Genomic DNA, 24,175 nt, shown 5'->3' with positions numbered 1-24,175 from the left:
AAAATACATTAATTAAGAATCCTGGCATATGTATTTTTCACGTGTGTCCATTTTTAAAGCAGCATTATGGTGTATATGTGTGTGTGTATGTATATATATGTATATATATATATATATATATATGTATATATATATATATATGTGTATATATATATATGTGTGTGTATGTATATATATATATATATATATATATATATATATATATATATATATATATATATATATATATATATATATATATATATAAAGACCGATCATCGCTGGGATAGACTCTCTCAATAAAAACTGTCAGAATTGGTCGATTTATATTTGCAGCCAATAGTAAGGGGTCTTTTTGGCTATATTCAAGACAGTACCTAATTAATCAATAGAGTTCAAAATCTGGAATGGAAAGAGGATTATAGATTGGTTACTATTGATGTTTTCATCTTTATATACCTCCATTCCACACCGTTTAGGCATCAAAGCAATTTAGTTTTTTTGGATAATTTTTCTGAATATAAGGATTTAAAGTTATTTCTTATTCAGTCCATTGAATATCTTCATACTCCATGATTTTTTTTTTATGTTTGAGGGATGCTATTATCTCCAAAGACGTGGAACTGCTATGGGGGCGAAATGTGCCCGCTCATATGCAAACCTCTTTATGGGGTTTTGGGAATTGTTCCATGTCTTTGGGGATAGAAACCCCTTCAAGGAAAATATTATATTTTTTGGTAGATATATTGATGACCTAATAGTGGTGTGGAGTGGAGGGGAACAGAGTGTAAAGAGCTTTCATGAATTTATAGATTGTAATAACATGAATCTAAAATTTACTTTGGAACAAGATTGCTGTAGGATTATTTTTTTGGATATATCCTTACAGGTGAACAGTTTAAAAAATGTTTGAAATTTGAGCTCTTTAGAAAAGCAACATCAGGTAACACCATTTTGAGATATGATTCTTGTTATCTGAAACATTTACTTAAATCAATTTCTAAAGGGCAGTTTATACATGTTAAGAGGAATTGTACGCTGGAAGAAATTTGTACTAAACATCTTAATGAGACCTGTAATATGTTAAAAGATAGAGATACTAGAGCAAAATCTGAGTAAGGTTGACAGTCTCCCTAGAAACTCCCTTCTTAATTACAAAAACAAAAATGGTAACAAAGATAGAATTAAAAATGTGAAGGGTAGATGTAAACCCTGTTTTGTAACTGGTTACAGTACAGATTATCACGAAGTATGTGAAATAATAAATCAATGTTTACAAATTTTACATGAGGATCCAATTCTTAAACAATTGTTGAAAGATGGTTGTAATTTTGTATCTAAAAAAGCAAAGACCAAAGGAAATATCTTATCGCCATCTATGATTCCCAAACTTGAGGCCAGTCACAATTGGCTAACTAGAAAGAAAGGCTGCTATAAATGCAGTGCTAAGATTTGTAAGACCTGTAACTATGTAAAAGAGGGAGAAACATTTGTTTTCACTGCCACAGGGAAGGTTTACAAAATTAAGTATTGTATTAATTGTAACACAACTCACGTTGTTTATCTTCTTACAGGTAAAGCCTGTGGTAAACAGTATACAGGACGTACTAAAGTCTATGAAGGACCGTTTTTTTACAACATTTAAGATCTATAGAAGATCCAGACACTAAGACTCCTGTGGGGAGACACTTTAGAGACCATCATGGTTCTGACACTGGTTTACTCCATATCCAGGGCATTGACTTCATACTAAAGCCCATAAGAGGGGGGAGATAGAGAAAGATTACTTGATCAGAGTGAAGTTTATTGGATTTTTTAATTTAAACACCAGAATTCCATTGGGTATTAATTCCCATATGGATACCAATCTTTTCTATTAAATTTCAAATGTAAGTTATCTGTTAATGACCTGGTTGACATTGTTTAAATATGGTATATTTGTGGTAAAACTCCTTTATGCATTGCTCCTTTTGGATTTTGTCTTTACAATTTGTTTTCACATTAACATCATCATGAGTGTCATATGTGTAAATGATCAGTCCTGTTCTTATACTATTACATATATTATTTGAGAATATTTTATGTATTATAAATTGATAGTGTGCATATAGTATTATTATATTAAGTACTGTATAGCTTAATTATGGCTTTAGAATCATAAATATGTATAGGATTTCACAAGTACATATTGCATGCATTTTTTCTATGTGCTTTTTGAGATTAAGCAGTAAAGGGTTAACGGAATTGGTATACCTGTATAAAGGTGCTCACTTGAGACATTAGCACACAGCTGGTGAGCAAGGGCTGGGAGGAGCCCGAAACGCGTACAGCAGTTTGCTACAAGTGGTGATTTTACTTGTGTATTTTTAAATGGACGAATAGATTTTTGAAGTTTTATATTACAAGGCATAAATATACTTGATTTCTGAGTGCAGTGTCTACTTTCTTATATATAAAATATATATACCTGTGTATGTATATGTGAGTGTATGTATATGTGTGTGGGTGTATATATATATATATATATATATATATATATATATATATATATATATATATATATGTATGTTATGTATTGTATTGTATATATCTATATATGTATTTTATTTTAAGAAGCTACTCTATTAACCCTCCAGGATAGTTTAAATTGTTATTTTTTCCAACACTTGACCTTTGTGTATATAAGGCAAACTCTTCAAATTGTTTTGCTTTAAGGGAAGTTGAACGGCTGTATTTAGGAGTATTCATTTTATGCTGTTGAAACAAAGGTAATGTATGTTTTGTGCTGTAGAAACCATTCATTCTTAGTTGGCTTGTATGTGTGACCTAAAAAGAACATCTTCGTATGGATTGCTTATTCGGGAATTTCTGATATTCAGTGGTGACTCATGTAAATAAGCTTCTCATGGAATCTTGTGACCAGCTGCTTAGAATGCCATTTACAACAATAGATTTCTCTGATCAAAATTGTACGGTGTGCCTTGGTCTTGAATACAATGATCCTCTTCTGGCATTTAATTAAGGGAAGATATTCATTTATTTGTGCTGTCTTCACACAGTTCTTCAGCACCCACTTTTGATGGCTACGAAATGACAAATTGAGTTTCTAGGCTTCAGTTTGTTTGTTTGTATACATATAGTGTGTATGTTATGTTTTTGTACAACAGTGTAGCTCTTATTGTTCAAGCTGAGCTCCTATTATGAATACTGTTTTTCAAATACTTCTAATTCTGTATATAGTCTTTAATTATTCTTCTGAAATAACCATTTTACCTCAGACCACCAATCACCATCTTTGACAAACATGGTTGCCAGTTGTCCTTGACAAAAATACTGAATAAACTGCAGGTGACTGGGCATGAGTGTCAGGTGGGGTTAAACATTGGCCAATTCTAAAGTTCTACCTTAGGCCCACTATATATGTGTGTTTCACAACTGAGCAGTGATTGTATCTCCTTCTCTGCCAGTAACAAACACATACATTTTTTTTTTTTTACCTCTTTGACTATCAATAATGCAACACATACACAGCAGTGATTTGACCCTCACACTGACTGCTAGTAGTGCACACAAAGCAATGGTTTACACCCCTATGGTTGACGGTAAAAACAGGTTAGAGATTTTACCTCAGTGGCTTTACATAGCACACAGTGCAGTGAATACCCTTCTTGGCTCCCAGTAACACAAACAGCAGTAGTAATGCAGTGTCTCTTTATTCAGGGACATATATATATATATATATATATATATATATATATATATATATATATATATATATATATATATATATATATATATATATATATATATATATATATATATATATATATATTGTAAGGCAAAGAAAAAGTCCGGACAGGGAGCTCAAAGCAAAATTGAAAATTTATTAGCACTATATAAAAGCTTCTAAGATATGTGTATCAGACAATGGCTATAATAAACAGCAAGAAAGGGGCTGGGGTGGGCGTCTGACGCGTTTCAGCTCCTTTAGAGCCTTAATCATAGACAGAATACTGGTAGATGCAGGCTAGTAACTTGGGGTGTACAAGCTAACCCTCTCCAGGCGTAGGTAGGTCAATGCAGGGGGATCCTGCTACACTCAAATGTTAATGGAAAGTCAGTAGCAGCAATTATAACTGCTATAGAAGAAGGTAAACCAAAGCTTGTATAAAACAAGGTAGTTTATTAAAAACAAATATTAAAAACATTGACAAGCAATTGATGTCAATTTTTTTAATATTTGTTTTTAATAAACTACCTTGTTTTATACAAGCTTTGGTTTACCTTCTTCTATAGCAGTTATAATTGCTGCTACTGACTTTCCATTAACATTTGAGTGTAGCAGGATCCCCCTGCATTGACCTACCTACGCCTGGAGAGGGTTAGCTGGTACACCTGAAGTTACTAGCCTGCACCTACCAGTACATAAGTGTACTTGGGCCAAATGTGAGTACCCACTTGGCTATATATGTTTTCACTTGTGGTTCAGCATACTGATATACACATGAGGCGCCCCTCTTGTCGCCTGTCTTTTATGCAGTTCTGGATTAATCTGTGAGGAGGAGAGCAGCCTTATCTTTGAATCAAAAGGGATAGCCGGTACACCCCGAGTTACCAGGCTGCACCTACCAGTACATAAGTGTACTTGGGCTAAATGTGAGTACCCATTTGGCTATTCTTATTTCAACTGCTTTGGCATACTGATATACACATGAGGCGCCCCTCTTGTCTCATATCATTTTTTAAATAAAGAAATAAACATGCATTCATGGTGAAACTTCTTTAAAGTTTTTAGGAATCTAATTAAAAACTAGCACTGTGCATTTGGATCAATTGTTATGATCCGAATCCGGCCCCTCGTGGCATTCGGCTCTTTTTGGAGCCGCATTTATGCTTGTGAAAGTGAAACAAATTTGGATTTGCACAGATCTTAGTGTGTTTCACCTTTACTAGAATAAATGAGTCTCTGAAAAGAGCTGAATGCCACGAGTGGCCGCCTTCTTCTGCATTTCGGATCATAATGAATGATTCGAATGCACAAGCCTTTCATAAACAAATGATTATTTTAAATCATTCCTAACTGCTCTAGTTCCTGATTTATGCTGTATAAATATGAAAATGTACGTTGCGCTTGGCTGTTGGCTGGTATTGTGCCCCTCCCCCCCTGAAACGGTGACAACACTATACAAATGCATAAAGGCATATAAAGCCTTTAAAATGTAACTCAAGAGACGTTACAAAACTGGGCATTACCTGCCGAGTATTTTTTGTATAGATTTTATTGGACAGCCTGCAGAAATACTGGAATGTCCAGTTAGAAATTGGACACCTCACTAGTCCCATTGAAAAATGTAAAGGGATATTAAACACTTTGAGATAGTAATATAAGGTGATAAATCATATGTAGAAAGAAAACTCCACATTATACTTTTATTTATTTTGTCCCCCTTTTCTGTAATTCCATTCTGAAATTGTGAGCTTTTCAGTTCCTGTACGAAATGGAAGTGGAGAACACTGTTATTATATTATATATGTTATATTACACACAGCCATTGGCTGCACACTCTAGTGACCTATTTATAACTGTCCCTAATTGGCCACAGCAGAGACCTAACCTAAGTTACAATATGGCAGCTCCCTTTGTTTTATAGATACTAGAACTTTACACTTGTTTTGACAATATTTAAACAGCTAATGAAACTTAAAAAGAAACACATCTACATGTTATTCTAAGACTAATAATTTCTTTGAATGAATTATTTTATCTATAATTTATTTAGTGTTTAATGTCCCTTTTAAATTAATCTGTTCAGTAGCTTTTTATATATTTTCAGGTTTTTCTCCATATGAAGCTTGACAACTCTAGCTTAAAATACTGAGCTGGGTTGCTTTAGATCTGGCATAAAGGTTGCTCTTACAGGTTGCTAGTGCTGCTTAATGAAAATAAATACTTTTAGCAATTGTGTAGATACTTGTTTAAAAATGATGCACATATGCAGGCATAACGGAAGATAACTTTCTTTGGGGTGAGGGGTATGGTCTGTAATATTTTAACCATGTTGCCATGTTAAGTTTTTAATGGCTTTTATGCGTTTGAAGGAGAAATTACATTTATGTTAAACATTTTTGCCAATGAATATATGCTTCTTATTTTTTGGCACACAGATTTTTATCTTCTAATGTGATCTGATTTTGTTTAAAGGGACACTGAGCCAAAAAAAATTATTTTGTGATTCAGATAGAGCATGCAATTTTAAGCAACTTTCTAATTTACTCCTATTATCAATTTTTCTTTGTTCTCTTGCCATCTTTATTTGAAAAAGAAGGCATCTAAGCTAAGGAGCCAGCCAATTTTTGGTTTAGAACACTGGATAGCACTTGAATTTATCCATCAACCATCCACCCAGGTTGTTCACCAAAATGGGCCAGTATCTAAACTTATATTCTTGCTTTTCAAATAAACATACCAAGAGAATGAAGAAAATTTGATAATAGGAGTTAATTAGAAAGTTGCTTAAAATTGCAGATTCTATCTGAATCACAAAAGAAAAAATTTGGGTTCAGTGTCCCTTTAAATGATCTTGTGGTTGGAAAGTCTAAATGAAAACTAATTCACTATTTTTTTCTTTGTTTTATAGTGGGATCTTGTCTGCGAATCCTCTTGGAAAGTGCATATTGCCAAGTTTTCTCTTGTTGTTGGATTAATCTTTGGATACTTGATAACTGGATGTATTGCTGACTGGTAAGAATTGAATACAAACTTATTAAAGTTACATATTTCCCAACATTAAACGAAGATATAGAATGCATTTATCATGGAAGTACAAATATTTTAATTACTTTATATGATGATTATAGACAATAGTGTTCTAAAGGCACATTGTACTGTAAATTCTTTTTAATGTATGTTAAAGGGAATTTTTTGAGGAAAAAGTTTTATTAAACAATTAAAGGGACATGAAACCCATTTTTTTTCAATCATTTACAAAGATAATGCAATTTTAAACAACTTTTCAATTTCTTTCTATTATCTAATTTGATTAATTCTCTTGATATCCTTTGTTGAAAAGCATATTTAAATAGGCTCAGTAGCTGTTGATTGGTGGCTATGCATAGATGCCCTTGTGTGATTGTCTTACCCAATACTATTTGTGTGATTGTCTTACCCAGTACTATTTCTTCAACAAAGGATATCTAAAGAATGAAGCAAATTTATATTATTAGAAGTAAATTGGAATGTTGTTTAAAATTGTATTTTCTATCTAAATCCTAAAAGAAAAATGTGGGGTTTCATGTCCCTTTAAAGATAAAAATACAGTGAGTTTAGCATAACAAACATGTAATTTATTTGAATACAAAAATAATAAAGCAACCCCCCCCCCCAAAAAAAAAAAAACAACAGAAAACACAATGGGTTCGATTTATTAAGCCCTTCGCCTCGCTAAGACTGCAGGTTCTCACATTATTTATAGCAAATTATTCTCTCAATAGATGAATGACAGTCCATATGGTAACAGGTTAAAACAATACCAAAATATAAAATGTACATAAATTATATATTGATGTATGTTATATATAATCACTTTGTTTCTTAATGAATTCAACATATCTGCAGGAAAGCAAGTGATCATATAATTATTTTGATGCAATGTATTTATCCCAAATGAACCTGATAGAATGATAGTCATCCATTTGTTTGATCTGCAGATAATGATATTTCTCTATCACATTGGTCACCCTGTGCACCCATTCTGTTACAGAAAGAACTTCTCTTCCAAAGTATGGGAATTAATTGCTTGGCACAGTTTATCATTATAAGTAAAAGCTTCGACCTTTAAGATTCTTAAACAAAAATATTAAGGGTTTGGCGGAATCCTAAAATTACAGAAATAATTTGTTATTACAGATATCTAAAATGGTTGTAATATTAGGACAGTGTCACCAAATGTGTGTCCCCACTCCAACATGCAGAGTGCCATTTGGGAAACCTCATAGCTAGCATGGAAGAGGTCATGCACCCTATTCATGAATATAATTTGCCATTCCTTACCTGAAAAGTGTATTTGGCCTTCATCTTTCCATTTTCTAACACAAGAAGGAAGATTGTGGGGACGATAGGTGATCAGGAGTTTGTACTTAATCAATAGAACTCCCTGTTATGGTTGAAAAGTGAAACGAAGTGATTCAAAGTGAGTCAAGGTCTACAAATTTTAACTTTCTCTGGGAGAGAGAAAATAAAACGTGACAGCTGTAGGTACCTAAGATAATTGTCAAACAAAGCCCCCCCCGGATTCAAGCAGTTCAGACCTCAATTTCACGTTGCCTTCTTATAAGGCACAGTAACATCGTGTTCCTAGCATGCGATCCAGAGTTTATTGCACTGACTAGTCTTTTTTTTCTCTAAAAATTATATTTGTTTGTTTTATGGCTTTTTCGTTATATGATCCCTGCTGTAATTAGTACCTGTCACTGCTCTTCCAAATCCACTTTCAGAGAGGTCTATACAATATAATGATTATCCCAGTCGTTAATCTGCAGTAGTAAAAACAGAGTGTGTTAGATTTGCTTTGATAGCACTAAGGTGGCAAAATCAATAAACCAATATTCATCCACCTCCAGCTATTTTCTTCTTTCGATAGATCTCATTTGGAGAATAACACTAGAGTTATGTTTTATGCAATACAAGTTACAGACAGGGCTACTGGGTACAGCAACATAAAAACGTGATCCGCGAGAGTACATCTTTAGATGAGACATTTTGCTACTTTCTCAATGTATTATGCAAAACCCATGTTACATTCTCTTTTGGGAGCACTGTACACTGCAGTTTAAGACAATGCAGTAACAGTCGTTATAATCTCTTATCTTTAGTTAAAGTGTCTGTTTAGTAAGTACACTGCAGGTTAAATAAAGATGAACAAAATAAAGCAATACTGCAGGTCTTCACTACACATGCACACTATTGCTGTGGTTGCTAAGCAACAAACAAACAAATGAATGCAGTGATGGAAACTGGACCCTGCAATCTACTACACCAGTAGTAATGCAGAAGTTGAGAAGGAAAATAATTATGTTTCATTTCTACTCTTATGTAGCATACAAACAATATCCAAATCCAAAGAGCAGCACATAATTTAATTGAGGTTATTTTATAGAGTGAAATATTTATTTTGATTGAATGTGGTTTTTAAAAAGCAATCTAGTATGAATGATTGGTTTCCTTTTTCTATTAAATAGGGACAATAGAACACTGCTTTACTGTAAAAAAATAACCTCAAAATCCGAACAATGAATTAAATATTTTTTAATGCAATTTTACTATTAAGATTCTAATATAAAACACATATATAAAAAAAAAACAGAATTTATGCTTACCTGATAAATTACTTTCTCCAACGGTGTGTCCGGTCCACGGCGTCATCCATTACTTGTGGGAAATGTTCTCCCCCACAGGGAAAGGCAAGGAGAGCACACAGCAAGAGCTGTCCATATAGCTCCCCCTCTGGCTCCGCCCCCCAGTCATTCGACCGACGGTTAGGAGAAAAAGGAGAAACTATAGGGTGCCGTGGTGACTGTAGTGTATAAAGAAAAAAAATTTCAACCTGATTAAAAAAACCAGGGCGGGCCGTGGACCGGACACACCGTTGGAGAAAGTAATTTATCAGGTAAGCATAAATTCTGTTTTCTCCAACATTGGTGTGTCCGGTCCACGGCGTCATCCATTACTTGTGGGAACCAATACCAAAGCTTTAGGACACGGATGAAGGGAGGGAGCAAATCAGGTTACCTAAACAGAAGGCACCACGGCTTGCAAAACCTTTCTCCCAAAAGCAGCCTCCGAAGAAGCAAAAATATAAAATTTGTAGAATTTGGCAAAAGTGTGCAGAGAAGACCAAGTCGCTGCCTTACATATCTGGTCAACAGAAGCCTCGTTCTTATAGGCCCATGTGGAAGCCACAGCCCTAGTAGAGTGAGCTGTGATACGGTCAGGAGGCTGCCGTACGGCAGTCTCATAAGCCAAGCGGATAATGCTTTTCAGCCAGAAAGAGAGAGAGGTAGCAGTAGCTTTTTGACCTCTCCTCTTACCAGAGTAAACGACAAACAAGGATGAGGTTTGTCTAAAATCTTTTGTTGCTTCTAAATAGAACTTTAAAGCACGAACAACATCTAAATTGTGTAATAAACGTTCCTTCTTTGAAACTGGATTCGGACACAAAGAAGGAACAACTATTTCCTGGTTGATGTTCTAGTTGGAAACAACTTTTGGAAGAAAACCAGGCTTAGTACGCAAAACAACCTTATCTGAATGGAACACCAGATAGGGTGGATCACACTGCAAAGCAGATAATTCAGAAACTCTTCTAGCAGAAGAAATAGCAACCAAAAACAGAACTTTCCAAGATAGTAACTTAATATCTATGGAATGTAAAGGTTCAAACGGAACCCCTTGAAGAACTGAAAGAACTAAATTTAGACTCCAAGGAGGAGTCATGGGTCTGTAAACAGGCTTGATTCTAACCAAAGCCTGAACAAAAGCTTGTACATCTGGCAAAGCTGCCAGTCGTTTGTGCAACAAGACGGATAATGCAGAAATCTGTCCTTTTAGAGAACTAGCTGACAATCCTTTATCCAAACCTTCTTGGAGAAAGGAGGGAATCTTTTTGGAATTTTAATCTTACTCCAGGAGAATCCTTTGGATTCACACCAACAGATATATTTTTTCCATATTTTATGGTAAATCCTTCTAGTCACAGGTTTTCTGGCTTGGACCAGAGTATCAATCACAGAATTTGAAAACCCACGCTTGGATAAAATCAAGCGTTCAATTTCCAAGCAGTCAGCTGCAGAGAAACTAGATTGGGATGTTCGAATGGACCTTGTACTAGAAGGTCCTGTCTCAAAGGTAGCTTCCATGGTGGAGCCGATGACATATTCACCAGGTCTGAATACCAAGTCCTGCGTGGCCACGCAGGAGCTATCAGAATCACAGAGGCCTTCTCCTGTTTGATCCTGGCTATGAGCCTGGGGAGGAGAGGAAACGGTGTAAACACATATGCTAGGTTGAACGACCAAGGCGCCACTAATGCACGCCACTAGAGTCGCCTTGGGATCCCTGGATCTGGACCCGTAGCAAGGAATCTTGAAGTTCTGACGGGACACCATTAGATCCATGTCTGGAATGCCCCATAATTGGGTTAACTGAACAAAGACCTCCGGATCGAGTTCCCACTCCCCCAGATGGAAAGTCTGACGACTCAAATAGTCCGCCTCCCAGTTGTCTACTCCTGGGATGTGAATAGCAGATAGATGGCAGGAGTGATTCTCTGCCCATTGGATTATCTTGGTTACTTCCTTCATCGCTAGGGAACTCTTTGTTCCCCCCTGATGATTGATGTACGCAACAGTCGTTATGTTGTCCGACTGAAATCTTATGAACCTGGCTTCCGCTAGCTGAGGCCAAGCCAGGAGCGCATTGAATATAGCTCTTAGTTCCAAAATGTTTATCGGGAGAAGCAACTCTTCCCGCGACCATAGGCCCTGAGCTTTCAGAGAGTCCCAGACCGCGCCCCACCCCAAGAGGCTGGCGCCGGTCGTGACGATGACCCACTCCGGTCTGCGGAAACTCATTCCCTGAGACAGGTGATCCTGGGTCAACCACCAGAGAAGTGAGTCCCTGGTTACCTGGTCTACTTGAATTTGGGGAGACAAGTCTGTATAGTCCTCATTCCACTGATTGAGCATGCACAGCTGTAATGGTCTTAGATGAATTCGAGCAAAAGGAACCACATCCATTGCTGCGACCATTAGTCCTATTATTTCCATGCATTGAGCTATGGAGGGTTGAGGAATAGAGTGAAGAACTCGACAAGCTTTTAGAAGCTTTGTCTTTCTGACGTCTGTGAGAAAGATCTTCATTTCCACAGAATCTATTATTGTTCCCAGAAAAGGAACCCTTGTGGACGGTGACAGTGAACTTTTTTCTATGTTCACTTTCCACCCCTGAGATCTGAGAAAAGCCAACACAATGTCTGTATGAGCCCTCGCTTTGGAAATAGACGACGCTTGGATTAGGATGTCGTCTAGATAAGGTGCTACAGCGATGCCCCTCGGTCTTAGGACCGCTAGAAGGGACCCTAGCACCTTTGTGAAAATTCTGGGAGCGGTGGCTAAACCGAATGGAAGAGCCACAAACTGGTAATGTTTGTCCAGAAAGGCGAACCTCAGGAACTGATGATGAGATTTGTGGATTGGGATATGCAGATACGCATCCTTCAGATCCACGGTAGTCAAAAATTGACCCTGCTGGATTGTTGGTAAGATTGTCCGAATGGTTTCCATCTTGAAGGATGGAACTCTGAGGAACTTGTTTAATATCTTTAAATCCAGAATTGGCCTGAAAGTTCCCTCTTTTTTGGGAACCACAAACAGGTTTGAGTAAAACCCTAGACCTTGTTCCCCGGAGGGGACTGGGTTTATCACTCCCATCTTTGATAGGTCTCTTACACAATGTAAGAATGCCTGTTTCTTTATCTGGTCTGAAGATGAGCGAGACAGGTGGAACCTTCCCTTTGGAGGAAGTCCCTTGAATTCTAACAGGTATTCCTTGGAAACTATCTCTAGTGCCCAGGGATCCAGAACATCTCTTGCCCAAGCCTGAGCGAAGAGAGATAGTCTGCCCCCTACCAGATCCGGTCCCGGATCGGGGGCTACCCCTTCATGCTGTCTTGGTAGCAGCAGCAGGTTTCTTGGTTTGTTTACCCTTGTTCCAGCCTTGCATGGGCTTCCAAGCGGGTTTGGGCTGGGCCGCGTTACCTTCTTGTCTAGCGGCAGTGGAGTTATTAGCCGGTCCGTTCCTGAAATTGCGAAAGGAACGAAAATTAGACTTGTTCTTAGCCTTAAAAGGCCTATCCTGTGGGAGGGCATGGCCCTTACCCCCAGTGATGTCTGAAATAATTTCCTTCAATTCCGGCCCAAAAAGGGTCTTACCCTTGAAAGGAATATTCAGTAACTTAGTCTTGGACGACACGTCTGCCGACCAGGATTTTAGCCAAAGCGCCCTCCGCGCTACTATAGAAAAACCTGAGTTTTTCGCCGCCAATTTCGTTATTTGAAAGGCGGCATCCAATATAAAGGAATTAGCTAACTTTAATGCGTGAATTCTGTCCATGACTTCTTCATAGGAAGTCTCTTTCTGGAGCGACCTTTCTAGTTCTTCGAACCAAAAGGACGCCGCTGAAGTGTCAGTAATAAAACACGTAGCTGGTTGAAGGATGAACCCTTGCTGAACAAAAATCTTTTTAAGCAATCCTTCCAATTTTTTATCCATAGGATCTTTGAAAGCTCAGCTGTCCTCTATAGGAATAGTTGTGCGCTTCGCTAGTGTTGAAACAGCTCCCTCAACCTTCGGGACCGTTTGCCATGCGTCCCTTCTAGGGTCTACTATGGGAAACATTTTATTAAATATAGGAGGTGGGACAAAGGGTACACCTTGCTTCTCCCACTCCTTTTCCACTATGTTCGCTACCCTCTTAGGTATTGGAAAAGCGTTGTCGTGCACTGGGACCTCTAAAAATTTGTCCAATTTGCACAACTTCTCTGGTACTACCATGGAATCACAGTCATCCAGAGTAGTTAATACCTCCTTAAGCAAAGCGCGGAGATGTTCTAGCTTAAACTTAAATGCCACTAGATCAGGTTCTGCCTGTTGAGAAATTTTTCCTGAGTCTGAAATTTCACCCTCAGACAGCCCTTCCCTCACAGCCAATTCCGATTGATGTGAGGGTAAAATAGATAAGGCATCGTCAGCGTCTGATTGTTCATCCTTTTTATCTGTATTTAAAACTGAACAATCACGCTTTCTCTGAAAAACTGGCAGTTTGGATAAAAGATTTGCTATAGAATTATCCACTACTGCTGATAATTGTTGCATAGAAATAAGCACTGGCGCGCTAGGTGTCGCCTGCGCGGGCAAAGCTGGTGTAGACACAGAAGGAGAGGATGTAGAGCTATCCCCACTACCTTCATTAGATAAATCATCTTGGGCAACATTATGAAAAATAACAGAGCTGTACTGATTTTGTTTGGACGCTATGGCGCAATTATCACAAACACTCAAAGGGGGAACCACATTTGTCTCTATACATACAGAACATAGGTTATCTGATGGAACAGACATGTTAAACAGATTTAGGCAGGCAAACAATGCAATAAAAACGATTTTAAACAAAAACGTTACTGTCTCTTTAAATAATAAAATTACACATTTATTTCTGAATGTTCAAAAAACTATGAAGGCAATATCCGATTTTTCTGAAATTTGGACCCCAGTGTCTTAATGCTTAGAAAGTATTGCACAGCAAATATGGAGACTCTAGCTCTTAAAACAAGCAAACCGGAGCTAATTGTTGGATTTAACCGTTTTTACACACCACAATCCCAGCTACAGCCTTGCTGCAGCTTTTTACCTTCCTTAGGGGTCACCATTCACAGAAAAAAGCCTTTTGGAGTCACTTTCTGAACCACAGGACCCTCTCACATGAATCTGCATGCACTGCCTTGAAATTCAACTGCACAGCTGAAGTGCCAAAATGAGGCTTCCTCCCTCAGCACACTAGAGTGAAGGGGCCTTCCTGACTAGATTTAGGTGTCTAAAACAAGCCAGATCAATAAAAAACGTTCCCAAGTGTATGTGAGCTTATAAAATATTTCAAATGGTATAATATTGTAATAAAAACCTATCGATTTAGCTCCTAACAGTGTCTACCAGCATAAAAAACAAAAAGGGGAAGCCTGTTATCTTTTTTGCTGAGTTGAAAGAAAAATGGCTTACCGTTTCCCCTGAGGGGAAAAATGACTGTCATCTAGCATTAGCCTGTGTTGTTAGAAGGAGACTAGTCATACCTGAAGCAGATGAGTCTGCAAACTGTTACCCCCAACTGAAGTTCTCTTGTTTCAACAGTCCTGCGTGGTAACAGTAATGGATTTTAGTTACTTGTGCTAAAATCATAGCCCTCTTAAACAGAAATCTTCATCACTTTTCTGTTATAGAGTAAATAGTACAAGCCAGCACTATTTTAAAATAACAAACTCTTGATAGAAGAATAAAAAACTACAACTAACACCACAAACTCCTCGCCATCCCCGTGGTAGATGCTACTTGTTCAGAGCGGCAAGGAGAATGACTGGGGGGCAGAGCCAGAGGGGGAGCTATATGGACAGCTCTTGCTGTGTGTTCTCCTTGCCTTTCCCTGTGGGGGAGAACATTTCCCACAAGTAATGGATGACGCCGTGGACCGGACACACCAATGTTGGAGAAATGTATTTTTGCTGCAGTTGTGAACTTGTGACAAATGTAGATAATTCTTTTTCTATATAGCTTCGTAAGAAGGTCAAAGATAACCCATTATGTCATAAACATAAAACCACATTTTTTAATACTTATCAATATTAATTTTCAAATGATAACTAACAGTAATAGGTAATTTCCCTTACGTGAAACTGGTAGTTAAGAAACTTTTTTTAATTGAAACTGCATTCAGATTCAAATCTGCTACATACAGTATTTTTTATTGTCCTTTTTATTTATGAATACATTCCTAATCTCTGGATACTACAGCTTTTACAGAAGTGGATCAAATGCTAAACTTCTCTCCTTATACATGGAATATCATTGAGAACCATTGGAATTTCAGTTTTGCCAACTAGGGAATTAACCATGTTGTAGTCTCCACCCCTTTCTTGCTCTGGTCAAAGATTGACCTTGTCAATGAGGATGCCTCAAACTCCTGGAAAGGTCTCTGAGGATTCAGGAATTCCGGTCTGAGATAAATTCAAGAAGCCACCTTTTGTCCTTCAGTGTGCATTGCTTGTATATAAGGATCTCTAACATCTGGTGTTAAAAAGACAGTATACACTCATTTTCGTATAACTGCATGTAATAGACACTACTATAAAGAACAAGATGCCCAGATACTGATATAAAAATCCAGTATAAAACGGTTTAAAGACTTACTTAGAAACTCTCAGTTTAGCTATGTTGAAAAGTTAGCTGGAAAGCCCATTGCAAGTGGGAAATAAGACACTCCCCCTTCTTTTGCATATGAAAAGACCCTTTACACAAACAGGAGCAAGCTGGAGAAGGTAGCTGACGGTATTCACATGAAACTTTGGGGCTTGGTTAGGAGTCAGAAAATCACAGCAATGTTATTTAAAAATAAGCAAAACTATACATTTTTAAAACCATAAATTATGGGCTATATAAATTGATCATCTACAAAACATATATCCAAGAAAAAGAAAGAAAAAAATGAGTGTATAATGTCTCTTTAAGTAATATAAAAACGCTTTCAGACATACCACAATTTATTGAATCAACTGAATAATTGACTGCTAAACTGTAGAAAGAAGACCTTTCAAGTTGTTTCACATTTCTTAATATACAAAGAAAACTACTAGAAAGCTGTCTTCTTTGTACAACTGGAAGGACAGAAATCCGAGACCAAGTAGACCTGAGGTGAACAAGGTCATTATGACAGAAATACAGTTGAATGATATTGATGGTGTGGCTACTGAAAGAAAAATCATATTAGTCAAATATATCACTGATAACGTTGTTTTGCCTCTTACAGGAGAAGAATCTGTTCATGATATAGTAATATAAAAAATGGGTCCTTTTTCAAGCTCCCTTATAGTATAATTATCAGCATTATTTGTGTATGATAATGAATACTAATCTTATTAAAAATTCGGACACAATTCTTGTTATATACTTTTGCATCTTAGCTAATGAGACTTTCCTCAATTTATATGCATTTGTTAGGTGGAGGAAAGGTTCCGATGTAAAAAAATGGTAATCACAGAACCTACATTACATTAAAAAAAAATCCGCCATTTAAGATTGCTGTTAATTCTACAAGAGCTAAAAGGAATTAAAAAGTATTGCCTTAGTACATTTTAAAGGAAAGTCAAACATATACTGGGACTAGTTTTCAATACATTTTACAGTGTATATTGTATAGGAAGCTGAATGCTGCTCTTAAAGTTTACTGGGATGGAGATTAGTAGATACAGGTATACCCCGCTCATACAGCGGGTTAGGGACCGGAGCCCCGCTGTAAAGTGAAAACCGCGATTACAGCACTGTTTCAAAATCCTTGGAGGTTGAACTTCAGCTCCACAAAGCGCTGTATTAGCGAAGCGCTGTAAAGTGGGGTATACCTGTACTAATAATTTCTGTTTATTGTATTTACATAATCTTTTTTTGTTTTCTTTTTAATTTCTTTCAGGATTGGTCGTCGTCTTGTGCTGCTGTTTTCTACGGTTTTCAATTTGATTTTTGGTCTCTCTGTGGCACTGTCTGTGAATGTGACGATGTTCAGCACACTCAGGTTCTTTGAAGGTTTCTGTTTGGCTGGGATATATCTGTCCTTGTTTGCTTTGCGTAAGTACCATCTTACTTTATAATATAGTTTTTTCATGTTTAATATTTTTTTATGTTTAAGGGATCGAAACTTGAAATCTGCATGCATATATTTCAGTTTTAAATAGAACCATTTTGCAACATAATTCCATTAATATTAGTGCTTCTAGTAAAATGTATTACTTTTTAAATGCACATATTCTACATGGGCCTAGTGCATCAGGGTTCCAACACTATGCCTGCTCAGAGAGCCTTGCGGTAGTGTGTATTGCGTCAGTGAAGACGGCTGACACATTAATTATTAAGCATTTTGAGACTTATCACAGAAGCATATGTGCAAGGGATCCTGCTGTGTTTACTCAGTTTCCTTAGTTAAGTCTAGTTCAGTATATGGGGTAAAGGTCAGCTTTTTCTTTCTTTCTTTTTTTTTAGGTGTCAACTGTCACGATTATTCATGTATTAGTCTCAATGACAAATAATGTTGTTCAAATAAATTGTAAATTTTAGGAAATAAAAAAAAAGAGATTTTAAAAAAATTAAATTGCAGTTTTTACTATTTTGAAAAATTTGCTGCTTTTGATACACAATAGCATATTTTGAAACAGATTTTTTTTTTTTTTTTTTTTAATGGGCAGTAAATATAGTTTTTTTTTTTAAGATTTAAAAAATCCCTTATTATATCTCACTAGTAATATTATTATTATGTTTAAAAAAAATACCTTGCAAAATCCTGGATGTCTCCACTGACCTCCCCCAACTCTCCAATTTCCAGGCTACAAACTGTGCCATTGCTTATAAAGCTGGAATGCCTCTTTTATTGTAGGATACAACTGATTATGCTTGGCTCATAGACCAGCTTTGCTGGGAGGAAAAGGGGCAGTTAGCTCTCTTCTCATGGGCGGGAACAAAATGCTTCATTCAAGTAGAAGTGACCTTCATTGTAATGGGTCCATACATAAAATACAATATAGTTATAAATAAATCACATAAATAACTAAATTTTATGTATAGATACAGGCAGCTAGGTATTTTATACATCTACATTTTAATCATTGATTAGTTTAGGGCTGCAACAACTAATCGGTAAATTTGATCATAAAAATAGTTGTCAACAAATCTCATTATCCATTAGGACGGGTGGTCAGCGATTAGTTGGTCAGTTGCACAGCACCAGCTTCTTTAATCTGATGATCTACTGCAACTAAGCTTGTACAAAAAAAATTGAATTTATTTATTTTTTTTAATCTTTTTTCTATCCGATTAATCGGACAATAATCATCTGATTAATCGGATCGAAAAAAAATCTGCACAATACCATGTGCAGGAGTTCATCACATTGAAGCAGCTGGTGCTGTGCAATTAACCAACTAATCACTGACCACCTGATTGATAATGAGATTCTTTAACAACTATTTTTATGATCTTACCGATTAGTTGTTGCAGCCCTAGATTAGTTATTTAATGCTCTGTTACACAAATTACATTACTCAACCTGTTCTCATTGAAAATTCATAATATTTCTGAGATAATGTGCTAGATCTCATCTCACTGATTGCCAAGTATGCTGATATATAATTCTGCTGATTATTATTTTTTGCTTCTAATCATGATTTGATGATAACTGTTTCCAGCCATTAGATATTCTGTTACTCTGTGTGACTTTAAATGTGCACTATCTGTGATCGTCTTTCCTTTGCTGTGTACAATAAGGACCTGATGTAAATGAGCTCCTGCGCTGATCTAAGCAAATCAATATGTTTTGTGTAGTAGGATCACATAAACTGAAACATACATTCTAGTTAGAAAAAAACTGCTCTATTTAGTTACAGCTTTATTTGAACTATTTATTTTGTTTCTATATATTTAACCAACACTTGCTAAAATTGTGCACTTTCACGATTCACATAGAGCATACAATTTTAAACAGCTTTCCAATATACTTCTATTATTAGCTTTTCTTTGGTATCCTCTGTTGAAAAGCAGGAAGGTAATCTCAGGAACGTGCTCATGTCTGCAGCACTATATAGCAGCAGTTTTGCAGGAATGTTATACAAAAGCAAGAACACTCGATAATGGCACTATTCCCTACCATGCAATTCTCCAGACATGTTCACGCTACCTATCTAGATATCTCTTCAACAAAGAATAACGTTGAGAGCAAAGCAGCTTTTTATAATAGAAGTAATTTGGAAAATATCAGAATTGGAAGTCTGCAGAGGAACATGTACACCAGTTGTGCCCAAACGGTAGCCCATGGTCCCTAGCAGCAAGTGTGTGGTTTCCCTGTGTTCTTGCTGCCAGCAAAGATGATATAGCCTCAAGTTAACAGGTTGCAGAAGTCAAAATGAAACTTATAAATCTATTAAACAACTTTCCAATTTACTTCCGAATGGGGTATACTCAGGGGTGTGCACTGTATATGTAACATTGTTGAAAACAGTGCTGTAATATAGTTAGTGTTCTGGAAACGTGCATGCTGTTTTTTAAAAAGCAGAATATTGTATCTAAAACACCAGAGATTATTATAGTGGTAGGATTGTTAAGGGTTAAACACATAGTTGCAGTGTAGATAATAAATGATATGCTGTAATGAAGCATGTCCTTTTATCCCAATAATTTAACTTCTTTGTCCCTTTAAGAACAAGTCTATAAATGTGTTCGCATTGTATACCATGGTTATGTTTTTAATTAGCAAGCACATGTTTTGAACAAGTAAGACTTGAATTGTGAGCTACAGAAGCACGGGCACTATGGTCAATTACACACTAGACCACACTAAAGCATGAACACCCCTGTTGTACATTGTTTCTGACTTTGTTTGATCTGTGTTAAAAATATCACAAAGTTGCAATGTCAAGGGAAAATTGTGTGTGACTATGTAAAGGACTAATGTTTACTTTAAGTGCAAGAACAAAGTGATCTCATCTTGAATATTTGTTAACTGTGTGGTTAACATAACATATTTACATACATAATTGTACATAGTAAATAGTAAACGCAGATCAATTTCTCTTGTAAGGTGTATCCAGTCCACGGATCATCCATTACTTGTGGAATATTCTCCTTCCCAACAGGAAGCTGCAAGAGGATCACCCACAGCAGAGCTGTCTATATAGCTCCTCCCCTAACTGCCACTACCAGTCATTCTCTTGCAGCTCTCGACACGATAGGAAGTAGCTAGAGAGATGTGGTGAATTTATGTAGTTTATCGTCAATCAAAAGTTGTACTGTTTTAGCCTCAGGCAGAAAGTTGAAGAAGAGTCTGTCTGTGGTTTTTGATGATCTTAGCAGGTTGTAACTAAGATCCATTGCTGTTCTCACACATAACTGAAGAGATGAGGTAACTTCAGCTGGGGGAATGGCGTGCAGGGTCACCTGCTATGAGGTATGTGCAGTTTAAATTTTTCTAGAGAAATGAATATGCTAGAAAATGCTGTTAATACCGGATTTATTTAAGGTAAGCCTGATTACAGTGATTTAATAACGACTAGTATCATGCTTGCAGTAAAAGGTAATATTCTTATTACTTTCTCACATTACTGAAAATAAGATAACGTTTGCTGGAAGTGTTTAAACTGTTTTTTTTCTACATATTGGTGATAAAACTTTATTGGGGCCCAGTTTTTTCCACATGGCTGGCTAGATTTTGCCTAGGGATAGTTTTTTATGGCCCTCTCACTGTGAGTACAGGTTGGGAGGGGACTAATTTCAGGCCTAAATCGTGCAGTAGTTTTTGCAGCTTGAGACTTCCAGCTTCCCTGAAGGAGTCCCCTGAACACTTAGGGCCTCTACAAAGGGTTTTTGTGCCTTCAAAAGTCATTGTATGTGCAGGTAGGGCCACAGCAGAGCTGTGGCAGTTTGTTGTGACTTAAAAAACGTTTATATGTTTTTTTTTAATCCGGTTTTGAAACTAAGGGGTTAATCATCCATTTGCAAGTGGGTGCAATGCTCTGTTAGTCTATTATACACACTGTAAAAATTTCGTAAGATTTACTGCTTTTTATCACTTTTTCAATTTCTGACAAAATTTGTTTCTCTTAAAGGCACAGTACTGTTTTTATTTTTTGCTTGTTTACATTTATCAAAGTGTTTTCCAAGCTTGCTGGTCTCATTGCTAGTCTGTATAAACATGTCTGACTTACTTAGAGGAAACTCCTTGTTTATTATGTTTAGAAGCCATTGTGGAACCCCCTCTTAGAATGTGTACCAAATGTACTGATTTTACTTTAAGTTATAAAGATCATATTCTGTCTTTAAAAGATTTATCACCAGAGGAAATTGACAAGGGGGAAGTTATGACGACTAACTCGCCCCACGTGTCAGAACCTTTGACTCCCACTCAAGGGACTCCCGCTCAAGTGGCGCCAAGTACATCTAGCGCGCCCATGGCGTTTACTTTACAAGACATGGCGGCAGTTATGGATCATACCCTTACAGCGGTATTGTCCAAACTACCAGGGTTACAAGGAAAGCGAGACAGCTCTGGGACTAGAAAAAATACAGAGCTCTCTGACGCTTTAGTAGCTATGTCTGATATCCCCTCACAATATGCAGAAGCTGAGGCAGGAGAGCTTCTTTCTGTGGGTGATTTTTCTGACTCAGGGAAGATGCTTCAACCTGATTCTGATATGTCTACATTTAAATTTAAGCTTGAACACCTCTGCGTGTTGCTCAGGGACGTTTTAGCTACTCTGGATGACTGTGACACCATTACAGTGCCAGTGAAATTGTGTAGATTGGATAAATACTATGCAGTGCCTGTTTACACTGATGTTTTTCCAATACCTAAAAGGTTTTCAGAAATTATTTCTAAGGAATGGGATAGACCAGGTGTACGTTCTTTCCCCCTCCTATTTTTAAGAAAATGTTTCCAATAGATGCCGCTACACGGGACTTATGGCAAACGGTCCCTAAGGTGGAGGGAGCAGTTTCTACCCTAGCTAAGCGTACAACTATTCCCGTCGAGGACAGTTGTGCTTTCCTAGATCCAATGGATAAAAAGTTAGAGGGTTGCCTTAAGAAAATGTTTATTCAACAAGGTTTTATTCTCCAGCCTCTTGCATGCATTGCCCCGGTCACTGCTGCTGCGGCCTTCTGGTTTGAGTCTCTGGAAGAGGCCTTACAGGTAGAAACTTCATTGGATGATATACTTGACAAGCTTAAAGCGCTTAAGCTAGCCAATTCATTTGTTTCTGATGCCGTTGTTCATTTAACCAAACTAACAGCTAAGAACTCAGGTTTTGCTATACAGGCGCGTAGGGCGCTATGGCTTAAATCATGGTCAGCTGACGTTACTTCAAAGTCTAAGCTTCTCAACATTCCCTTCAAGGGGCAGACCCTATTCAGGCCTGGACTGAAGGAGATCATTTCTGATATTACTGGAGGAAAAGGTCACGCCCTTCCTCAGGATGGGTCTAATAAATTAAGGACCAAACAAACTAATTTTCGTGCCTTTCGAAACTTTAAGACGAGCGCGGCATCAATTCCCTCTAATGCAAAACAAGAGGGAAATTTTGACCTAACCAGGCCTGGAACAAAGGTTAGCAGGCCAAGAAGCCTGCTGCTGTCTCTAAGACAGCATGAAAGATCAGCCCCCGATCCGGTAACGGATTGTGTCCCAGGGATATCTTCTGGACTTCAAAGCTTCTTCCCCAAAAGGAAGATTTCACCTCTCACAATTATCTGCAGACCAGATAAAGAGAGAGGCATTCTTACATTGTGTTCAAGACCTCCTAGTTATGGGAGTGATCGACCCAGTTCCAAAGGAGGAACAGGGGCAAGGCTTCTATTCAAATCTCTTTGTGGTTCCCAAGAAAGAGGGAACCTTCAGACCAATCTTAGATCTCAAGATCCTAAACAAATTTCTCAGGGTCCCATCTTTCAAGATGGAGACTATTCGAACCATCCTACCTATGATCCAGGAGGGTCAATACATGACTACCGTGGACTTAATGGATGCTTATCTTCACATTCCGATACACAAAGATCATCATCGGTTTCTCAGGTTCGCCTTCCTAGACAGGCATTACCAGTTTGTGGCTCTTCCCTTTGGGTTAGCTACGGCACCAAGAATCTTTACGAAGGTTCTGGGGTCACTTCTGGCGGTCCTAAGGCCGCGGGGCATAGCAGTAGCCCCTTACTTAGACGACATTCTGATACAGGCGTCAAATTTCCAAATTGCCAAGTCCCATACTGACATTGTTCTGGCATTCCTGAGGTCTCATGGGTGGAAAGTGAACGAAAAGAAGAGTTCTCTATCCCCTCTCACAAGAGTTTCCTTCCTGGGAACTCTGATAGATTCTGTAGAAATGAGGATTTACCTGACAGAGGACAGGTTGTCAAAACTTCTAAATTCCTGCCGTGTTCTTTATTATACTTCTCGCCCTTCGGTGGCTCAGTGTATGGAAGTAATCGGCTTAATGGTAGCGGCAATGGACATAGTTCCGTTTGCCCGCCTACATCTCAGACCGCTGCAACTCTGCATGCTCAGTCAGTGGAATGGGGATTACACAGATTTGTCCCCTCTACTAAATCTGGATCAAGAGACCAGGGATTCTCTTCTTTGGTGGCTATCTCGGGTCCATCTGTCCAAGTTCTAGGTTCTAGACGTGCAGGCGTTTTGTCAGGCTTTAGTAAGAATCAAGCCTGTGTTTAAACCTGTTGCTCCGCCTTGGAGTTTAAATTTAGTTCTTAAGGTTCTTCAAGGGGTTCCGTTTGAACCTTTGCATTCCATAGATATTAAGCTCTTATCCTGGAAGGTTCTGTTTTTAGTAGCTA

At 37.5% G+C, this 24,175-nt stretch overlaps 1 protein-coding gene across 2 annotated transcripts in view; it reads left to right on the top strand.

Annotated features, from left to right (window-relative positions):
* Positions 1-24,175, top strand: part of SLC22A23 (solute carrier family 22 member 23) — a 356,688-nt gene that overhangs the window by 125,369 nt on the left and 207,144 nt on the right. For both annotated transcript variants that reach the window (XM_053714681.1, XM_053714680.1), the window contains 2 exons: positions 6,618-6,721; positions 17,265-17,419. In XM_053714681.1, coding sequence (XP_053570656.1) covers positions 6,618-6,721; positions 17,265-17,419 — 259 coding nt within the window. The remainder of the gene's footprint in view (positions 1-6,617; positions 6,722-17,264; positions 17,420-24,175) is intronic.

Source organism: Bombina bombina, chromosome 5 (genome assembly GCF_027579735.1).
Source record: "Bombina bombina isolate aBomBom1 chromosome 5, aBomBom1.pri, whole genome shotgun sequence".
NCBI lineage: Eukaryota > Metazoa > Chordata > Amphibia > Anura > Bombinatoridae > Bombina > Bombina bombina.
The sequence above is the reverse complement of the archived record's forward strand: the minus strand, read 5'-3'. Positions and strand labels throughout refer to the sequence as shown.